Source organism: Taudactylus pleione, unplaced genomic scaffold (genome assembly GCF_031769625.1).
Source record: "Taudactylus pleione unplaced genomic scaffold, aTauple2 ptg000290l, whole genome shotgun sequence".
Taxonomy (NCBI): Eukaryota; Metazoa; Chordata; class Amphibia; order Anura; family Myobatrachidae; genus Taudactylus; species Taudactylus pleione.
The window spans coordinates 3,557,335-3,578,203 of NW_028284692.1; the positions used below are offsets into that span (position 1 = coordinate 3,557,335).

The 20,869-nt window shown below is 43.5% G+C and overlaps 2 protein-coding genes across 2 annotated transcripts in view; one reads left to right on the forward strand and one right to left on the reverse strand.

Annotated features, from left to right (window-relative positions):
- The first annotated feature begins 4,591 nt into the window (after positions 1-4,591).
- MIF4GD (MIF4G domain containing) lies at positions 4,592-15,652 on the forward strand. The gene is made up of 7 exons (XM_088482580.1): positions 4,592-4,672; positions 5,661-5,810; positions 9,549-9,656; positions 9,774-9,883; positions 10,333-10,488; positions 12,208-12,300; positions 14,486-15,652. Exons 3-7 carry the CDS (start codon positions 9,590-9,592, stop codon positions 14,711-14,713), a joined length of 654 nt encoding a protein of 217 aa, XP_088338706.1. The 5' UTR covers positions 4,592-4,672; positions 5,661-5,810; positions 9,549-9,589; the 3' UTR covers positions 14,714-15,652.
- A 2,965-nt stretch (positions 15,653-18,617) lies between these two features.
- Positions 18,618-20,869, reverse strand: part of MRPS7 (mitochondrial ribosomal protein S7) — a 37,811-nt gene continuing 35,559 nt past the window's right edge. Inside the window, exons 4-5 of the mRNA XM_088482579.1 lie at positions 19,095-19,262; positions 18,618-19,010 (exon numbers count right to left, since the gene is read on the reverse strand). Coding sequence (XP_088338705.1) covers positions 18,789-19,010; positions 19,095-19,262 — 390 coding nt within the window. The 3' untranslated portion in view covers positions 18,618-18,788. The remainder of the gene's footprint in view (positions 19,011-19,094; positions 19,263-20,869) is intronic.

The window sequence follows — 20,869 nt, forward strand, 5'->3', positions numbered from 1 at the left end:
ATGACTGACTCTGCATCAGCCTGAATGTTTTACAAGAAGACCCAGTCATCACTGCCTGCCATGAACAGTGGGATTTCTTGTACAAGAATTCATGCATGTGTCCTCTAGGCCAGTGGTTCCCAAACTGTGCGCCTTGGCACCCTGGGGTGCCTCAGTTTGGTGGTCCAGCACCAAATCAACTTATTTATGATCAATGTAATGTAAATAAGTGGACAAACAAAAGCACAAACCTGTCCCCCACCACATAACTGAGCCTAAGGATGACAGGTAGCACATTTGACTTCACTTTACTTACTACATTATTTTCTAATAAACTTTTGGCCTAGGGGTGCTGTGAAAAGAATGCTGATAGTCTAGGGCAGTGGTTCTCAAACTCTGTATACAGGACCCCTCACAGGTCACCCAGCAGGTGCACATGTGTAGTCATTACTCACTGCCAGATTTTAAAAGATCCACAGGTGGAGCTAATTACTTTTGCTTGTAATTCTGTGAGGAGACCTGGAAAACGTGCACTGTTTGGGGTCCTGAGGACCGAGTTTGAGAACCTGTGTTCTAGGGCACAGGTTCTCAAACTCGATCCTCAGGACCCCAAACAGTGCATGTTTTCCATGTCTCCACACTGAATCAAGTGAAATAAGTAGCTCCACCTGTGGACCTTTTAAACTGTGTCATTGAGCAATGATTACACCTGTGCACCTACTGGGTGACCTGCAAAACGTGAACTGTGTGAGGACCTGAGCAGGGCCGGCCCTAGCCCAAATTTTTTGGTAAGCGAATATATATTTCTTGGCGCCCCCAGGCATATTGTTGCGCGCGCCTGAAAAGGGGCCATAGTCTCATGGAAAAAGCCATACCCATGAGCCACACCCCATTTTTGGCACACTGGATGATTGCCCGGTACTCCGGGAGCTGCTGAGAATTCCCCCAGCCCCTCTCTAGTGAATAGATGCAGCGCGCATGCGCATGGCAATTATTCACCGCTTGCTCAATGCAGCTTACCCGCCTTTTGTTTTGCTTTATGGAGGTTAGCTATGGCTACTATGTAGGTGTATAGAAGTCACCCATTATCACACACACGTCAGACGTTGTCTTACATACCCACAGCAGTCATTCATTGACACACACCAGTCTCTCTCGCGCTCTCAGTGTCCCATTGTCTGGGACACAAGGTAGTTTATTATGAGTATCTGGGTAATATAATGGAGCAGAGCAGGCTTAGGTGTCAGTCTAATATAAAAAGAACCAGAGACAATAAGTTAGTGAACTTTAACCATTGGTGTCTGATCCCAATATCAGAATACTTGTTAAGGGCTCGAATACCCAGATTATATTAAAAAGTCGCAAAAGGAAAAAAGGGGAGATTCTGCACAGAGCTAAGGAATAGTCAATATAATTTTAAACCAACCATCTCACAATCACGGATTAATATCCGTATTTAATATGTGTTGGTGGTGCACCCAAAGCCCAATATATACATACAAGGAATATGGAAAGAAAAGTAGGGCTATGGTCTGGGGCACTCTTCAATATATAACTGATTTAATTAAAACATAACTTTTAATAATGTCAATAAAATATATATGGTACCATAAAGTTAAATTAAGATTAGTTGGTGTATGTCCATCATATAAGTCACAAATGTCAAATACAGTGACTTCTAAAGGCGAATTATTAGTATATGCACAGTTCCATACTGGATATATTTAGATTAGTAATACAATTAACTAGGTTATAAATATTGTCTGACCAAGTGCAAAAAGCAATCCCAATTCTATGTTTTTTTACAGCACCTGGTCTTCCCTGGAAGTCACCTTCCAAGTACTGATCAGGCCAATTACAATTTAGCTTCCAAGATCAGACGAGATTGGACAATCAAGTAATGTATAGCTGTAGATATTTATGGGAAAAATTACACACTTCTAGGTCAGAGCAATATATATATGTAGGACTAGTTATATTAATAGTCCATTTGTTGGAAAATAATCATATTCAAAAAAAGAATGCACAAGCAGACTTTATTTGCATCTTATATCTGCATAATATATCACATAGTGTTAGTATATGCTAATACAGCCTATTAGTTCCATACATACATAAGGAGCCACATAACAAGGCACTTTAAATAATGGATTGACTTCAAAGATTTGTATTAAAATTTCATAGGCTACGAGCACAACCGTATGTTTAAATTAAATAATTCAAAACTAGACAATATTAATTATTATTTCCAGGTGACACCACATAGCATATGTATTAGACAAGATACATTTCAAAAGCTAGATGTGTACAGCAGGTCTCTGTGGATGTATGTCAGCATACTCATGTAAAGAATACGGTGAGCAAAACAGCGCTATTGTGTCACACATAAACCGATGCAGTAAACTTAAGTTTATATCAAAGAGACCCTGCTGTGTAGTGGTGCACATACAATACCGCTCCTGCTTTCAAAGTCCAGAGAGAATCCAACCCTTGTGCTGGCTGGATGTCTGTGCAAAAATAAGTATGGGAGGACGCGCGTTTCGGCCGGCTGGGGGCTTGTTCACCTCATCCATATAAACTTTGATATTATTTCATTTAAACATAGAAGTGTGTAATTTTTCCCATAAATATCTACAGCCATACATTACTTGATTGTCCAATCTCGTCTGATCTTGGAAGCTAAATTGTAATTGGCCTGATCAGTACTTGGAAGGTGACTTCCAGGGAAGACCAGGTGCTGTAGAAAAACATAGAATTGGGATTGCTTTTTGCACTTGGTCAGACAATATTTATAACCTAGTTAATTGTATTACTAATCTAAATATATCCAGTATGGGACTGTGCATATACTAATAATTCGCCTTCAGAAGTCACTGTATTTGACATTTGTGACTTATATGGTGGACATACACCATCTAATCTTAATTTAACTTTATGGTACCATATATTTTATTGGCATTATTAAAAGTTATGTTTTAATTAAATCAGTTATATATTGTAGAGTGCCCCAGACCATAGCCCTACTTTTCTCTCCATATTCCTTGTATATATTAAAAAGCCGTAAGAAGACCTCAGGTAGTGTCCCTGAAAAATTCTTCACCCCTCCAGTCCTGCCACCTGCAGTGTCTCAGTAATTGTTTAATGTGTATGACACAGGAAACTGAGGCAGAGCCTGTCTCATACAGATCAGAAAGAAAAAAAAACGGAGTGTGTCCCCCTGATTTATGTTTTGTGTAATAATACTATATGAAGATAATTTGACGCTGGGGCACAACCTTTACCTGCCTCCTGGTGCCTGAAGAGGGCTAGCTGCACCCTTAACCCTGAGGCTACTTCTGCGGCCCACAGTTCCATAATTCCACCATCGTGGGGGGCGGGGGGCTTGGGGGGCAGAACAACATGACGGGGGGGCACCATGACAGGTGGGAAAGTGGGTGTGGCCTCACAGCAAGGGGCTTGACCTATAATGGAATGCCGTATCCACAAGACCACACCCTTATTGGAGAGGCAGTGACTGACGCCTGGGAAGGGGGAAGGCAGTGGCTGACACCACAGGAAGGCAGTGGGTGACGTAGAAGATGACTGTGATAGGCAGTGAAGGACAGGGAGAGGGTGACGGGACAGATTGTGGGGAGATGGAGAGGCAGTGGATGACATGACAGGGTGATGGATAGAGGCAGTGGGTGACATGAAAGGGTGATGGGGAGAGGCAGTGGGTGACAGGAAAGAGTGATGGGGAAGAGGCAGTGAAGGTCAGGGAGGGGGTGATAGGGGAGAGATTGTGGGAGATGGAGAGGCAGTGAGTTAAAGGAAAGGGTGACTGGGAGAGGCAGTGGGTGACAGCGAGAAGGTGGCGGACAGGGAGGAGATGACGGGGAGAGGCAGTGGCGCCAGGGAGAGGTTGACAGGCAGTGGGTAAGAAGGAGATGCAGTGGATGATGCCATGTAGAGGGTGAAAGGTAGTGGGTGACAGGGAGAAGCAGTGGGTGCATGGGAAGGGGGCAGTGAATGGTGGCGGGAGGGGGGAATACTAGGCTGGAAAAGAGGGTTCACTGGGATGAATGGGGGGGGATCACTGACTGGACTGGCTGAGTGGGGTTCTTGTTCAGGGGCAGTGGGCTGGTTGGGGGGGAAGGGGGAGACACACTGGGCTTGCAGGGTGGGAGACACTAGGATGGGGGTCAGTGAGATGGTGGGGGACACTGTTGGACACTGGGCAGGATATGAAGGGGGCAGTGAGAAAGGGGTGGAAGGGACACTGGGCTGAATGAGGAAGGATCACTAACTGGACTGGCTGGGGGGGTTCTAGGTAGGAGGGACAGTAATGGTGGGGTACACTGGGCTAGACAATGCCCCTGAGACATAGGGAGCAGTCAGGGGTGTCAGGGACATAGGGAGCAATCAGTGGCATGGGGAGCAGTCAGAGGCCAGCAGGTGACAAGTCTGGGGTGCAGCATATTGCAGGGCAAGCAGAGACAGTGAGTCACTGACCTGAATGAGCAGCACTGAGTCAGCAACACCACCAATTCCGCGCTCACCGGCCTCCTGTGTCCCATGCTGCGGCACCTTCAACTTCCTTTCTCCGAGGAATGCACTGCACAGCACGGAACCCCGATGATGCTGGAATTGGATGAGCTCTTGTAGAGGTGCACGCTGGTCTATGGGGAGTGGCCAGTCATCCGAAAGAGCACATGTAAGCTGGGCTGGGGCCAGCCCGGCAATGTTTCCTGGAGCTGGCTCATTAGGCTGGGGAAATAATACTATAAACTCTGCAGTCAGCAGCCCAAGCAAATAGGACAGGGCGGGGGAGATTCCCAGAAAAGGAGCATTACCTCTCCTCGGCGGATCCCCTCCTCATTGTGCCTGGCTTAATTAAAGTGCCCACCCAGCTGCACCGCTCCCCCTCCGACGGCGCCTATCTTATTGTCACTGGCGGGCGGCGGCCTGGACGGGAGCCTGCAGCAAGAATATGCCCATGGGACGCCAGCGCCGATCCATCTCAAACGCGGGCTGCAGCTCCCACTTGTCCAGCCCTGCCTGCGACATCATGACATCACGTCGCTCCTTACAAGGGGGCACCCATTACATGCAAGTGCGATGCAGCTGTGTCAAAGTGACAGTCTGCCCGCCCGCTACCTTGTGTTAGTTAAATAATAAATTACCATGGTCGCAGCCAAGGCGCCCTCCACTATCTGGCGCCCTACTCAGCTGCGTACCATGCGTAATTATAGAACCGGCCCTGGTCCTGAGGACCGAGTTTGAGAACCACTGCTCTAGGGCGCTGTGATTCAAAAAAGTTTGGGAACCACTGCTCTAGGCAACATGCATGATGAATGCCAGGAATAGGGGAGGCTTTCAGAGCCTTGATCTTTCTGCCTGGTTCAAAAACAATTTGAGACCCTTGTTTGAAAGGGCAAATCCACCTGTTTTAAACAATGGTGCCACTCATTAATATTTGCCTGCTGGTTGTTTGTGATCATCAAGAAACATTATGGTGCCACCCCTGCTATCTACTTTAAAGTGTTATTGTTATCTCAAATTTCAGAAACATACCCGTAGATTTACCCTAGTATATGGAGTCCATAGCGAAATTAGTTGTAAAATTATATAGAAGTCAGACATTTTTAGGAACATAATCAGATTCCTCCACTAGATGTCACTATGTCTCCTTGTTACTACAGGTGTCGCTTGCTTACAGGACCCCCCGATAGGTGTCGCTACATTTGAAAACCGGTTCGGCCTGTTCCACGTCCAGCCGCGGCCTAGCCTGGGATAATATCACTATAAACGAGACGGCCTGCACCGTAAGCAATATGATGCACGATTAGGAGGTGAGAAAAAGCGGTTGAAAGCCGGTGTTACAACGGAAATGAGTGTATTTGAATATTTATTCTGTGTATATCACATACGATATTGTCGTGATGTGTCACTACTGGCGTAATATTCTCTATATTGCCAGCCCTGTATGAGTTCCCTGACCAACCATAACGTACTGCAAACGGCTCTATATATAGCATTTCTTATGGAAGTAGAGCTGGCTGTGCCTTTGTATTGCTTAGTACTGGTTCTGATCGCCGCCCCCTCCTGGTTGGATTATAATATAAACCTCTGTCGCCTAGACCAGTGACTGACTGACTGGTGTGTGCATGTATGAATGTAAGTATATGTGTGTGTGTGTATATGTATATATATATACACACACACACAAATATCCCTCTCTCTCGCCACGGCTTTTTCTCAAGCCAACTTCCGTTGCTCTTCATCTGCGACTGTGTATTGAAAACTCCTGTGCGGTGAAAGTCGCAGCCCAGCATCTCTAGTGCACGTTGACTGGTGTTTACGTTGCGTCTACGATGCACAATTTAAAGAAAAAGAGTGTACGCTACACCTCTCGGACTGGTTCTGTTGCACCGGGCAGCTTGTGCCGTATGGCATATAGATATCGGTACCATGAAGTAGCAATTGACCTTGCTATGTAAGGGAAAATATTCCCCACAGCGTTATATAACCATAAGAAGCATTCACTAGAACACAGCGATGTTTGTCAAGAACATACTATATGACTGTATTACCTTGACCCTCTGCACAATAGTCCTTTGACTGTGTTTTTTTTTTTTTGCAATAAAATGTGCATTGCTAGGTGTCATTCGCAATTTATGTACTGCAACCCATGATTTCCTGCTCTGTGGTTGACCTGTCTGACCAATTTTAAAAAACTTTGGGGCAGATTTACTAAAGTGAGAGTTTTTAGAAGTGGAGATGTTGCCCATAGCAACCAATCAGATCATACTTAACATTTAACTAGCACCTTCTAGAAGACAATAGCTAGAATCTGATTAGTTGCTATGGGCAACATCTTCACTTCTAAAAACTCTCACTTTAGTAAATTTACCCCTTTGTGTTTGTGCCACAGGATAACATTTGCAGTTGGTTGATCTGCAGTTTCTCACCTGGGGCCAAATGTAATACGGTGAGAGTTTAGCAGTAAACTCTCACATTGGTTGTGTTTTATCAGTAAAATAGGAAAACATCTGGATGAGCGTTTTAAATCGTGAGAGTTGTTTGAGTCTAAAAACATGTGAGCTTGCATGTTCCCGTAATCTATTACATTGTCCAAGTTTAAAAAGTGTCAGAGTTTACTGCTGAACTCTCACCCTATTACATTTAGCCCCGATGTGCTAGGCAATTGGTGATGATGCACAATTATCTATGACATGGAGCATGCGCTGCTGATTTTCCCGTAGCGTTCTACACTGAAGTGCCAAAAGTCATGAGATGGTAACGTATAGGATCCTCTCTAGCCTGGCGAAGTGCAGCAACTCGACCGTGGCATCGATTCCACTAGTGGACTGAAGACCTCTGAAGAGATGATGACCCATGCTGTCAGAATACTTTTACACAGCTTCCTGATATTTGCAGGTGCAGGATCTTGGTTGCGAATGGACCTCTCCACCGCATCCCTTAAATGCTCGTTTGGGTTCAAGTCGGGTGAAAGTGGTGGCCACACCATTCGTTTTAACTCTCCAGAATGCTCCTAGAACCAATTCTGGACAACTTGGGACTGATGACAGAGGGCCTGATTCAGAGCCGGACGCTATTTGCGGACGGTCGTTCAGGAAAAGGGGGTGGCTATTCAAATGAACCGTTCGCTCTTTGCGGTCTGTTGACGCCTCCATGTCTGAACGAGCGAACAAAACTTGTGGTCGTTTTTTGGATAACTACGCCCCCTGGCCGCTCGCATGCTACGTCATGTCCGCTATTTATTAGATTAATCGAGTACATCGAACTGCTCGCTATTCTTGTTTTTCCTACCACAATCTTGCGAGCAGTTCTGACTATAAAATAACCCAGTGACGTGGGCAATGACGCTGCTGTATTAATTATGCACACCCATAAAACGCCCGTTTTGACCTTTAAGCACGCCTGCGTTCTGATCTCCACTCCCCGTTTTCAAGCACCTTCCCCTGTTACCACCCACATACGCCTCGTCCTGTCACTCAAAATAGCAGGCATTCGCTATTTAGCGAACAACGATTTTCGGCCGCACTGACTGGTTCGCGCATGCGTATTAAAATCCGTACGTATGCGCAGTTGGGCAAACATCGCTCGGAATGAACGAGCGGCCGCTTACGAGCGGCTCTGAATCAGGCCCAGAGTGCAGTATCCTGCTGGAATATTCCATTGTTGTGAGTGTACATGAAGTCAATGAATGGCTGCAAATAGTCATCAAGCAATGCAACATAGCGGTTACCAGTCAATGACTTGTTCAGGCTGACCAGCGGACCTAACCCATGCCACGTGAATGCACCCCACACAATTATAGAACCGCCAGCAGCCTGTACGTTGCCTTGTTGAAAACCAGGGTCCATGGCTTCAAGGGGTTTGCGTCACACCCGAACCCTTCCATCAACCCAAAACAACTAGAACTGTAACTCATTGGACCACACCACATGCTGCCATTCCTCCGGAGTTCAATTAATGACGTCACAAGCCCAGGTGAGGTACTGTGTCCGGTGTCGTAATATTAACAGGAGCTTCTGCTCCCATATCCCATGGAAGCTAAATAACGCTGCACTGACCTGCTGGATATACATCTGGTACCCACTCCATTGAACGTGGATGTGATTTGAGCCAGTGTCGCTTTTCTGTTACCACGGACAATTGTGGCCAGACGCAGCTAGTCACAATCTTTAAGCACCCGTGGTCGGCCATTGCACTGTCCACAGTGGGTAGTAATGCCTTCCATGAGATATTCCTGGTACACGAGTGACACCGTAGATTGAAGAATGTTTGAATGTCTGTAAAACTTTGGAAATGGAATGTCCCATTCATCGGGCACCCACTATCATGCCCCGTTTGAACACCGATAATTCATGTTGCCTTGCCATGAGCAGCCTAACCGGTGTTCACACTGACTCACGAGATGCCTGAATACAACTGAAGCAGGTATGGACATTACTAAGACGTTACAGTATGGTGACGCCACCTACCATTACCTTTACATACTGCTATCCCATGACTTTTGGCACTTCAGTGTATAATCACATCACCTTAGACAGTGCTACTTGTGATACAACTGAGCTCTTGTAAAACTGGGCCCAACTTCAAAGCCATGTGGTCTCCTCTTGTAGCCATGGTAGCTAGAATTAAAAACAACTAGGACAACCCCCCTTTTTATATATGAATGAGACAATGCTGCGATGTTGGTTTCTTTAAGAACATAAGCCTTGCCTGTGTTTAAGATATTGCTTTTACTATGCTTAGGGGTCAGTTCCATTAGAAGCGAGAGGTGTGAGTTGTCGTTATAACGGCACGGAAATGCAGCCAATGGCTCCAAATCTTGCCCGCCACGTGGCACAACCTCACCCTGGGCTCGTGGATGTTTGTACTTAGCCCTGTGGGGCTGCAAACAAAAATCTGCGAGTCTAGAGGTACTGTAAGTGTTGCTTTGAATTGATCCCTATGTGTGTGTCTCCTTTATTCAGATGTTTCCATTTGTATGTATTTGTCCATAACCTTTACATGTGTACACCCTTTTAATTTCTTTTGTTTGTTTTGTGTATCCTCAGGATTTTTTTATTTTTAATTACGATAGTCTTTGTTTTGAACTATGGAAGAGTACAAAATCCAGGCATTCGATGCTGAAACTCAGAATCTACTCAAGACCGCTCTGAAAGGTTGTGACTGTTTTTTGTTTCAATGATCGAATTACCTTTTGCTCCCACTTCCAATGTCCTCACCAATAGCAGTAATGTACCTGTGTTCTCTAGTAATGGAGATCTATTCATTCTTAGAGCCAGCCAGTGTGGATCTAGAAAAAGTGGCCAATGTGATCGTAGAGCAGTCATTGAGAGATGCCACATTTAGCAAAGAGGCTGGGAAAATGTGTTACACTATCATTCAGGTGAGAAGACTTGCTATCTTCTGGCAAAGTATTTCAAAACTCAAAATTTCCTTATACACAAAGTATTTCATATTGGGCAGTTTGGCTGTTTTCAGTCCGATTGCACAGAGAATTCTATATTTTGATCCCAAAACAATTATTGATTAGCTGCAGAGATATATAGTTTGCAGATAAGTGTAATTGTTAGGTGTGTGCTGTCATTGGTGGAGCACGTGGATTGAGTCCAATGTGATGCTGACAAGTATGTGGCCAAAATGAACACATGCCTAGTTTGAAGTGCCAGCTGGGTTTTTCTTTGTGTGAGCAGCTTTCATCAGATAGCATTGTAGCTGTATCACAGTGTCAGCAGTAATAAATGATTATATGATAACTCTTAATTGTCCATTGTGTGGAAAGCCTATTTCGTTTCTGCTCACTCACGCTATTGTTTTGTCACCTTTGCCCTCCAGGCAGAAAGCAAACAAACCGGTCGGAGTGTCTTCCGCAGCGGCCTCTTGAACAGACTGCAGAGCGAATATCGTAACCGGGAGGAGATGAGAGCCCGCTCTGTGCAGCAGTGGGTGTGCTATGTCAGCTTCATCTGCAATGTCTTTGACTACCTAAGAGTAAGTATGGTGGTTGCGAAAAGTATTCTTCCCTGTGGCATGTTTTTTTTATTTACCTCATGGAATCCGAATTAATGTATTGAGGAACTTATACCATTAATCACCTCAAAATACTGTAATTTAAAATAACAAAGTATGTATGTATGTATGAGGTCAATTAATTAATTGGAGCTCATCTGTAATGGATTAAAGTGTTTCAATTGATTTCAAATACATCTATCTGTAATAAACCCCATGGTTGGTTAGTGAATTTCCATACAAAAGGTTCATTATAAAAAAAACATTCATTGCAGATCTGGAACTTTTTGATTGGGGGTATGATATATTTTATTTTGTCGACATTAATAATGTCGAAATGTACAGAATGTCAACATTTAAAATGTCAACACTTTGAATACCGACAGTAGTATTTCCCATTCACGTTTCGTCTGAGCTTAACCCGAATTGCTGCCTAACCCTGCAATTGTGTATTGACATTCTGAATGTTGACAAAGTGACTACATTCCATTGATGGGTTATAGGCATCAATCAAGAGAAGGATGTAAGAAACTTTTAAAGACTTAACACTTGAAAGTACAGGAATAAGTAAGTACATGGGAGACCCACATATCAAGTGGACAAAGAGCTTTATGATCTGATTAGACTGAAGGTGCATACACACACAACGATTTTTTGAACGATTATCGTTAACGATATCGTTCAATTATTGAAAAAATCGTTCACTTTCTGAGTTAAAACGATTATCGTTCATGCGCGTTCACATTTGCAGTTCAGTCAGACTGACCAACTCAACGATTTTCAGTAAGGGAATATGCAAAAATCGTTTGTAGTTCAAAAAAATCGTTCATTACATTTAGTAAATGAACGATTTTAGTAAACAATTTTCGTTCATTTTTCCCTTGAAAAAATTTCCGAAAATTGTTTACTAAAATCGGTCATTTACTAAATCGTTGTGTGTGTGTGTGTGTATGCAGCTTAAGGGATACATTTACTAAAGTGAAAGTTTTTAGAAGAGATGTTGCCCATAGCAACCAATCAGATTCTAGCTATTATCTTCTAGAAGGTGCTAGTTAAATGTTAAGTAGAATCTGGTTGCTATGGACAACATCTCTTCTAAAAACTCTCACTTTAGTATGTTTACCCCCAATAGTTAATGGTTTGTCCCCAAAGTTTCCTGCTATCTGTGGCACAAGCCTGACATTGCACCTCATCCCAATAGCAGTTTCAGTACCATGAAGCATGGTGATCTCTCATAGCTATTGTGGGGATGATTCAGAGGTTGATGCATTTGCAGCCACTACTACGTCTTTATGCTAATGCTGTGGCCGATGGGCGTTCTAATGAGGCACCCACTCGCTGCGACGATGTCTGTACAAAGACGTGCTATGGCAGGCACAGAATGGCAGAGTGACCATGACTGCCAGTGTCTATGCAACTGCGTCTTTAGATAAAGTCATTGACAAGCACGCAACTGTTAGACACCCTCCCATTGAAATTGCATGGATCTCCATGCAATTTCGATCTGCGCCTCTAATCAGGACGCATGTGCAGAGGTAAAACACTGGGCGCTTGTGCCTGATGCTTTACCTGCGTCCATCTTTGAATCACCCCCTCTGTGTATTGTGCCCTGTGGAGTAATGCATTTTCTATACTGACTGCTTTATATTGTTCTATTCTTTACTTCTAACTTTAGTGAGTAGTTTGTCTGTTTCCCTTCAGGTCAATAATATGCCAATGTTGGCCTTGGTTAATCCTGTGTATGACTGCCTCTTCCAGCTGGCACAGCCTGAGAGTCTGCAGAGAGAAGAGGAGGTACTATGTACTGCATTGTCACTATTCTTTTTAGTGTATTAGACATAGGGCCATATTCAATTTGAAGCGAAAACTCGTTATCGGCGATAATTTATCGCCGATGACGTCATTTTCGCCTGTTTGCATTATCCCCGTATTCAATTTCAAAGACTTTTCGCCGGTGTCCAAAGTCTTTGTTAAAAACGCAGATAACTTTTCATCATGTTTTTTACATGGCGAAAAAAAGTGCAGAATTGGGGTTTAGGGGTGCAGGCTTTAAAAAAAATAGCCTGCACCCCTGGGAATGTCCCCTAAAATTAATGTGTGCCAAAAAACAATCGGGACACCCTAAAAAATTTACTTGAATTTTGGGGTTAAAAAAATATGGGGGACAAAATCCTAAAGTAGCGAAATAGATTCCAGAGGGGTTCCCAAGTAGCGGCAGGTGCATGTTTGAAGAATTTTTAAAAATCATTGATGGGACTTAAAATATGCTTACACCCATTTTCATGTACTCCAAATTTGATGGGCATAGTTATTTTTCCCCCCAAAATAAGCAGAGTGCTATTCTTCACCCCTTCTAGAATGCTGCATTTATGCACCTGCTGCGGCTATTTAAAAACACTGACTCCCTTCAGCATGCAAAAAGAGGGGCACCCATGGTGATCCACCATGTCTGGACATCATTAGGGGGTGCCAGGAACATTTCCCTGATTTTTTTCTATACTTACCTTTGTACCGGGTCCTGATTCCGCAACTTCTGGAATTGAATACGGGGATAAGCGGGCACGCGCCCGATACTTTATCCCCTGCCAAACCTCCGATGTGGAGTGAAAAGTCCGGCATGCGAAAAGTCCAGACTTTTCGCTTCAAATTGAATACCCCCCTAACTCTCTTCCACTTATCAATGTGTTGTGCATCCATGTTTCCTTTTAGTCTGGCAACGTACTGACACTGGGCTCAGACTTTTCCATATTATAAGTCATTCACCAACATTGCATTTAGCTGCAAATTTTACAAAAACATGGTAACCAAATGGAAAACTGCTGTTTTCCATTTTCCAAAAGATGGCCGCTGAGAGCAATATTCTCATTGGTTGCACCATAAAGGGAGCATCAGTAACTGACCCATGTGAGCGGTTTTCCTTTGGCCTGTAACACTCCCCTATTATGCATATATGTTACATTTATAGCCACGTACACACCAGACCTGCCCCTGTGATGACTGAACTGTGGTTGTAACTCTTCTGGGCTTTGTATTCATTCGTGCATGGAATAAATGTCCCCTCTAAATTCAATATTATTATAGCTAAACTTTAATTCTCATTAATAATGTTCAGTACAAAGGTTTGAAACATATTCTCTGTGTTCTTGAATGTCAGATATGGATTATGTTCTATTGAAAACTACCTATTTTGGGCCCTGTATACAAAACATGGGTTTATGTACCATGTCTGTGTATGTGATGTCTGATGGGGTTACTACAACCACCATCCTCCTGGCACTAAATGCAGCTATATTTTAGCACTAATGCTGCCGCCTTGTCTTGTATGCATTTGACTAATGATATAGAAAAAAATTGAGTTCAGTTTAGATTTTGTAAAACCACTTTTAGCTTCTTCAAATGTTAATTTTAGTTTAGATAAACTCTGTAAGCATATTTTTTTTTTTGTCATATTTGCTTTCTGTTTTTCCAAAACCTCTCCTATGGATCTTGTTGTATGCTACTGACTGTTCTTACAGTACTACAGCTAAAGGGACCCATACATATTTACTGATTGCTGCAACTCCCCAATGCCTGGGCATCGGGGAAATCCTACATGTTAGATTTTCCTGATTTGCCGATCACGACCAAAAAATTATCGAGATCAGCAGGTCGGGATCTTTAACAGAATTTCCCTCGATTTGCCGATCATTGATGTCTGCGGACCATCGCATCAGCGTTTTAGGATCGCGGAATTGTGGCTCTGATGTACTATTTCAAGCGGGGTTCTGATGTCTCTTTGAGGATGACATATCCATAACTTAAACCCAAAAATAAAACAGTTGACCAAACCATTGGGGTACTTTTCTAATTACTCTGCAAGTACTGTATATGGTCTTAATAGTTTTGTAAAAGCTCATACCGTATGCTGAGAACAGTTTTGACTGTTTACAGTGAATGTTATACTATATATTTAACACTTTAACCCTATATCTATCTGCAGGTGGATTGTCTGGTTCTGCAGTTACACCGTGTTGGGGAGCAGCTGGAGAAGATGAACACCCAGAGAATGGATGACCTTTTCTCACTTCTAAGAGATAGCTTCTTACTGCAAGGAGGACTGGGATCGCTGGCTCAGCTCCTACTGCTCGAGATGATTGAGTATCGGGCAGCAGGCTGGAAAATGACGGATGCTGCACACAAGTATTACTACAGTGAGGTGTCAGAGTGACACCAGCTTTTATTATCTTTTACTATGAGGAAATTAACTTTATCTATGCCAGAGGAGTCGGGTTCACATTGCAATAATTCCATATGTATATATATATATATATAATGCTAAAAATAATGCCAATCTCTGGATATGAGCAATGTATTTTACTGTAAGCAAAAGCTGGATTTTATTTAAACTGCAATTGCTCCTCAGCCATTACGTAAGTAACAAAATAAATGGAGACAGAAGAGCAGTAACGCAGCCCCCAACAATGAAATAAACAGATTTTCTATATAGAGACTTATTTAAAATATGATATATGGCTTGATTTGTTAGATAGAAGACAGCGTAAATCAATGACAATTCTGTGTTCTGGAACGTCCTTCTAGGTATTCCAGCAATATGCAGACTAACTACTTGATGGAAGGAGATTTGAGAACTTCACAAGTCTTGCAACACAATTGCACAGATAGATCTACACCACATGTACCAGCCACACTCCTCAGTAACCCTGACCTACCAGGACAAGCAATTATTACCTAGCCCTAAGGGTGTTTATTTTCCCCTTTGTGATGACGTTCTAGGTTTCATTTTTGTTGATGTGGGAAAAATAGATTTAAGGATTTTTTTTTTTAAATAATGTCAGAGTGTGTGTGGTGGAAATGGCTTAGGAATCTGTATTATTTTAAGTAGCCCTCTAATGGAGTTAGACAATTCTAATCCGAGTGTGTTACAAAGCACACTTTGCCATGCAGACAGTTTTGTACACTACTCTTTTCATAATGTGTTTTGTGGACATTGTAAACTTTTTTGCATAACATTTTGTAGTTTCAACTGTACAAACAAGTGGATGATTTTATGAATTTTAATACAGTTTTTAATGTAGTTTGTGCCTTCCTTTTCTTTAAGTAGGATGTTAGAACTTGTGCAATTGGTTGGGTGTATTTTTAAAATGTTGTGGCTCGTTGTTAGCTAAACTACAAGGGTGAAAAGTATGTGGACCCACCTAGTTAGTGTTTGGCTATTTCAGCAACACCTAGGGGTTTATTTATGGAGTGTTGGGTTATAAAACCAGACACTTCTATTTGTGTTTATGACCGATATTTACTAGCAAGAGACGGCTAGTAAAAGCACTGCCCTTTTATATATTGGACATAAACACAAACAGCAGCGCCGTATTTTAGAAACTCACACTTCATAAATAAACCCTCAGTTGTTAACGGGTGCCTAAATGCAAGTACCTAGTCACCCATTAGCATGGGTCATACCAAAGAGCTCTGTGATTTTCACTGTTATAGGATGCTTCCTTTCCACCAAGTATGTCTTTAAAAATGTCTGCCCTGCTAGAGTACATTATAACTGCTGTTATTGTGAAGTGGAAACATCCAGGAGCGAGAACAGCTCAGCCGTGAAGCCACAAACTCAGAGAAAAGGATTGGTGATTGCTGTAGCTCAGGGATGGGGAACCTCAGGCCCGGAGGCTGTATAAGACCCCCGGAATAATTTGGTCTGGCCCTCTGAGCTTTTTTTCTGCTAGCCTCATCTGGGTAGCAGGGGGCCTAGAATGGCACCCTGCAGCCAGAATCTATGCAGCAGTGCCACCTGGAGTGTCCTTAGGATGCTTCAGATGGTCACACCGCTGCTCTTACAGCTCCCTGGAGCATCCGCAGGATGCTCCGGGCATTGCTGTAATCACCGGCGATCGTGCCCTCGCCCCCGCGTGACATCACACGAAGGGGGCGTGGTTTGCACCGGGCCCGCAAATAATGTTATATATATCAAAATGGCCCTTGGCAGACAAAAGGTTCCCCAGCCCTGCTGTAGCTCATTGCAATTCTGTCCTCTGCTGCAGCACTCACTGTCAACCCCCTCTTCCCCGCAGCCTAACCCTATGTCCCCCCGGGAGCCCTAATACCTAGGTCGGTATTTAGACCGTCAGCTTGCTGACTACATCCCCTCCAGAAGCAATGTAAGCATAGTTCAGCGGGAACTTCATGTATTAAGATTCCTTGGCCGGGCAGCCACACAAAAGACTCCGTTCACCACATGCAATGCCAAACATCAACTGGAGTGGTGTAAAGCACTCTGCCAATGTCCTGGTGCATGTGTTTCATGGTTTGGCCTGGGCCCATTAGTTCCAGTGAAGGGGAATATAGTGTTCACTCTAGCTCCGGCGGCAGGCAGGGTGCCGGAGCTAGAGAGGGCAACTTTGTGCGTGGGCGAAAAGGGCCGTGGCCATAAAAGGGGGCGTGTCTATAAGACGCGTCCCCTTTTTCATCATACTTGGGGGCATGCCCGGCACTTACGGACATGCCGGGCAGCCCCCAAGCGCTGCAGACAGGGAGAACAGAGGCCGGGCGCATGCGCCCGGCGTCTATTCTCCGGCGGTGACCGGGTCACCGCACATTTCTCCACCCGCGGGACACTGTGTCCTGCGGGTGAAGACTGCACCCGCAGCCTGTGAGGGCAGGGTGCTTTTTGCCCTCCTTCTGGAGGGCAGGGTGCCACACCCTGCTAAAACAGCCTAGCGGGAACGCTAGAATATTTATGCCACAGCATACAGGATTGTGGGCTTACAACTTTGTGAAAATAGTTTGGGGAAGGCCCTTTCCTGTTTCAGCACAGGGTTCCTGTGCACAAAGCAAGGTCCTGCTTTCAACCACATAGAGCACCTTTGTCATGAATTGGAGCACCAACTGCATGCCTGTTCTTATTGCCCAACATCATTGTTTTAGAATGATATGTTCAGTAAGCACATATGGGTATGATGTTCAGTTGGCCATATAGTGCATATTTAAAGGATGCATACAAGAAGGAAAATACTAGAATTACAATATAATATTTATTCGAGAACAGGAGAAAGTGTCACTTACAAGGTAAAATAAGAGTATTTCCTCTCTGTGAATGGTATGCCTGATATCCAGTGACTGGCATTAGATGTAGATGGTTTGTTCTAGCTGTAATGCCACCCTATTGTTTCTACTGATGAAGTACATGACTGCATAACCTATTTAAATAAGCATTGTGGGATTACAGGAAGAATGCATGATTTTCATCTGTTACAGTCTAAGGATAACTACTGTTGCTTCTAATTTGCATGCAGCAGCTACTGTACATATAGTTTACCTTGTAAGTGATACTGCTGTTCTTGACCAAGTACTACATTTTAATTCTTATGGCAACTTCATTTAGTACTGGAATGTGGTTAAGAATGTAATGCTGGGTACACACTGAATACATTGGCCGATCAATTGATCGGTCAATGTATCTGCTGCCCGTCGGCCATTGTGTACCCGCGCTAGGTCGGTGAATGGCGCCGTTCACCAACATATCACATTGACTGTGCTGCACAGCCCATGGACAGATATATCTGCAGACATATCTGTACCATCGGCAAGTGTGCACGGATGGTCTGCACACAGCGGCAGCCGCGAGGAGGGGGCGGGACACGGCTGCCGAGTGCACAAGTAGATGATGGCCGTTCAGTGTGTAAGAACGACCCATCATCTGCAGCTGTGTACCCACCTTAAGATAATGGGTATTCCCTTGAAAGTATACCTAGGAGGAGACATTTCCAAACATTCATGTTTCACTGACAGATTCTGCATCAATAAGTTAAAAGAACTGTAACCAGCACAAAATATAGGACAAAGATGGGTCTGAAAATGAAAGCGATTACGGTATTTCCAATGTTGGGTGTCGTTGCAGGGCAACATAATGACCGAAGTAGTGGTAAAAGTGATAGCAGCATGCAATATACTGAAAATTAATGCTAAATACCAGGGGCTATAAGGCCTCAGTTGTAGAATATAGGAAGCTGAGCAGCCGATGGCTGTAGATACACTTCAAGTAAAGAGGCAAACTAATGATGAAAATGCTCTGTTTGTACATTTGTCCTATTTTAAAATGTCATAACAATGTGTCAGTTTGAAGTTTATATATTTTATACACAGACAACATACTAGAAAAGTGTTTACAACAGTTTGATGCTGGACAGAAGATTAGTAAATTGTATATACAGGTATCTATCTAGTGGCGAGTCAGATATTAGCAGTCACTATGAGAGGAGCTGACTGTTACATCCATCACACAGCTACCACCAGCGGAAGTGAGCAAAGGCTCGATTTGATTCTGCCATTTTATGTAGATCATGCTTCTTTTTAATAATATTTCCCTCTCCATAAAAAGATTCCAACAGAAGAGCTGCAAGCTTCTCATACATATAGGTCCGGCGGTCTTTGTTTTCTCGGCTCTCTGTGAGTAACCACTTCATGGCCATAAACTGACGTTTCTTCTCCGTAAGTGGTGTAGGCACCTGCACCAGAAACAAGCGGTTTATTTATTTTACCAAGTAAAAGACAAGTGATGAGGCCCAAGATGCAGTTACTCCAGTAAATACCTGATAGGACTTCCCTCCTCTAGAGATAGTGGTGAGACCAATGATAGGTTTGCAATTATTCACAGCTTGATGAAAGATGGTGTAAGGGTTGCACTCAATATTGTCTCTTTCCCCTGGGCTGGACATGTAATATTTCTGCAACTGCGTTCTCTTTATTTTTTCTAAAGTCTGAAAGAGGAAGAATGTGTAAACTTTCTGATAAAGAACAGGCACATTATTGAGAAAACTGGCCTTATTGTTGCCAAGGAGATGTAATGCAACAGAGATGGACAAGGTTTGTGGCAGACAGAACACACAGCAAAACATTTATGAAAATTAGACAGAAAAGATATGCCACAGCTTTCAGCTAACATTTCTTATTAAATGAATGCAATTGTGTGGTTGCCATTGGTTACAGCACCTTATTATACAAACAGACCAGTTTTCAGTTCACACATAAAGGTCTATCCCTTTAAAACTTACGTAACAAGAATTTGTAACCTTATCCATTGCTGCTGAATGTTTAGACACCTAAGGGCTCATATAGAGTTGGATGCATGTCCAACCCAGCAGCCCAAATTGTACTTTTCTTTACTGTGCATGCCCAGCAAGATTGAGTATGTCTCAAGCTAGGTACACACTGACAGATTCAATAGATCGGCCAATGTATCTGCTGCCCGTTGGGCAGTGTGTAAATGCGATATGTCGGCATTCACCAACATATCGCATTGGCTGTGCTGCATAGCCGATGTACAGATATGTCTGCAGACATATCTGTCCATCGGCAGGTGTGTACAGGCGGTCTGCAGACCGCCCCTTACACACACAGTGGCAGCCGCGAAGATGGGGGCAAGACACGCCCCTGCCTGCCGGGACACGCCGGCAGACACAGATGATGGTTGTTCAGTGTGTACGAACAACCATCATCTGCAGATATATCTGTATAATGTGTACCCAGCTACAGTCTGTATGCATATTGAGAAGTATCTCCCCATTGAAGCGCTCTATGCTTACAGAGGGTTCAGTACAATAGACTATAGCTAAAAAAAAATATTGGACATTTTGTACATAGTTAAAGTCTCAATTTGTATACAGAGTGAGATGCATCTCCCCATTGCAGCTCTCGGGTTACAGAGGTCGGAAATGGGTCTGAAGGGGGGTGGCTGACGTAGACTAAGTATGCAGGGAGGGTGTGTTAATGCTACTAACATCCTATATACAGCCGTGGCCAAAAGTTTTGAGAATGACACAAGTATTGGTTTTTACAAAGTTTGCTGCTTCAGTGTTTTTAGACATTTTTGTCAGATGTTACTATGGTATACTGAAGTAAAATTACAAGCATTTCATAGGTGTCAGGCTTTTATTGACAATTACATTAAGTTTATGCAAAGAGTCAATATTTGCAGTGTTGACTCTTCTTTTCAAGACCTCTGCAATTCTCCCTGGCATGCTGTCAATCAACTTCTGGGCCACATACTGACTGATGGCTGCCCATTCTTGCCTAATCAATGGTGGAGTTTGTCAGAATTTGTGGGTTTTTGTTTGTCCACTCGTCTTTTAAAAAGTGACCACAAGTTCTGAATGGGATTAAGGTCTGGGGAGTTTCCTGGCCCAGGACCCAAAATTTAGATGTTTAGTTCCCCGAGCCACTTAGTTATCACTTTTGCCTTATGGCAAAGTGCTCCATCATGCTGGAAAAAGCATTGTTCATCACCAAACTGTTCTTGGATGGTTGGAAGTTGCTCTTGGAGGATGTTTTAGTACCATTCTTTATTTATGGCTGTGTTCTTAGGTAA

Excerpts from the sequence above, each read along its gene's own strand:
- MIF4GD (XM_088482580.1), top strand. The coding sequence starts at position 9,590 with ATGGAAGAGTACAAAATCCAGGCATTCGATGCTGAAACTCAGAATCTA. Across the intron at positions 9,657-9,773 it reads ACTCAAGACCGCTCTGAAAG|AGCCAGCCAGTGTGGATCTA; the intron begins GTTGTGACTGTT and ends ATTCATTCTTAG. Across the intron at positions 10,489-12,207 it reads ATGTCTTTGACTACCTAAGA|GTCAATAATATGCCAATGTT; the intron begins GTAAGTATGGTG and ends GTTTCCCTTCAG.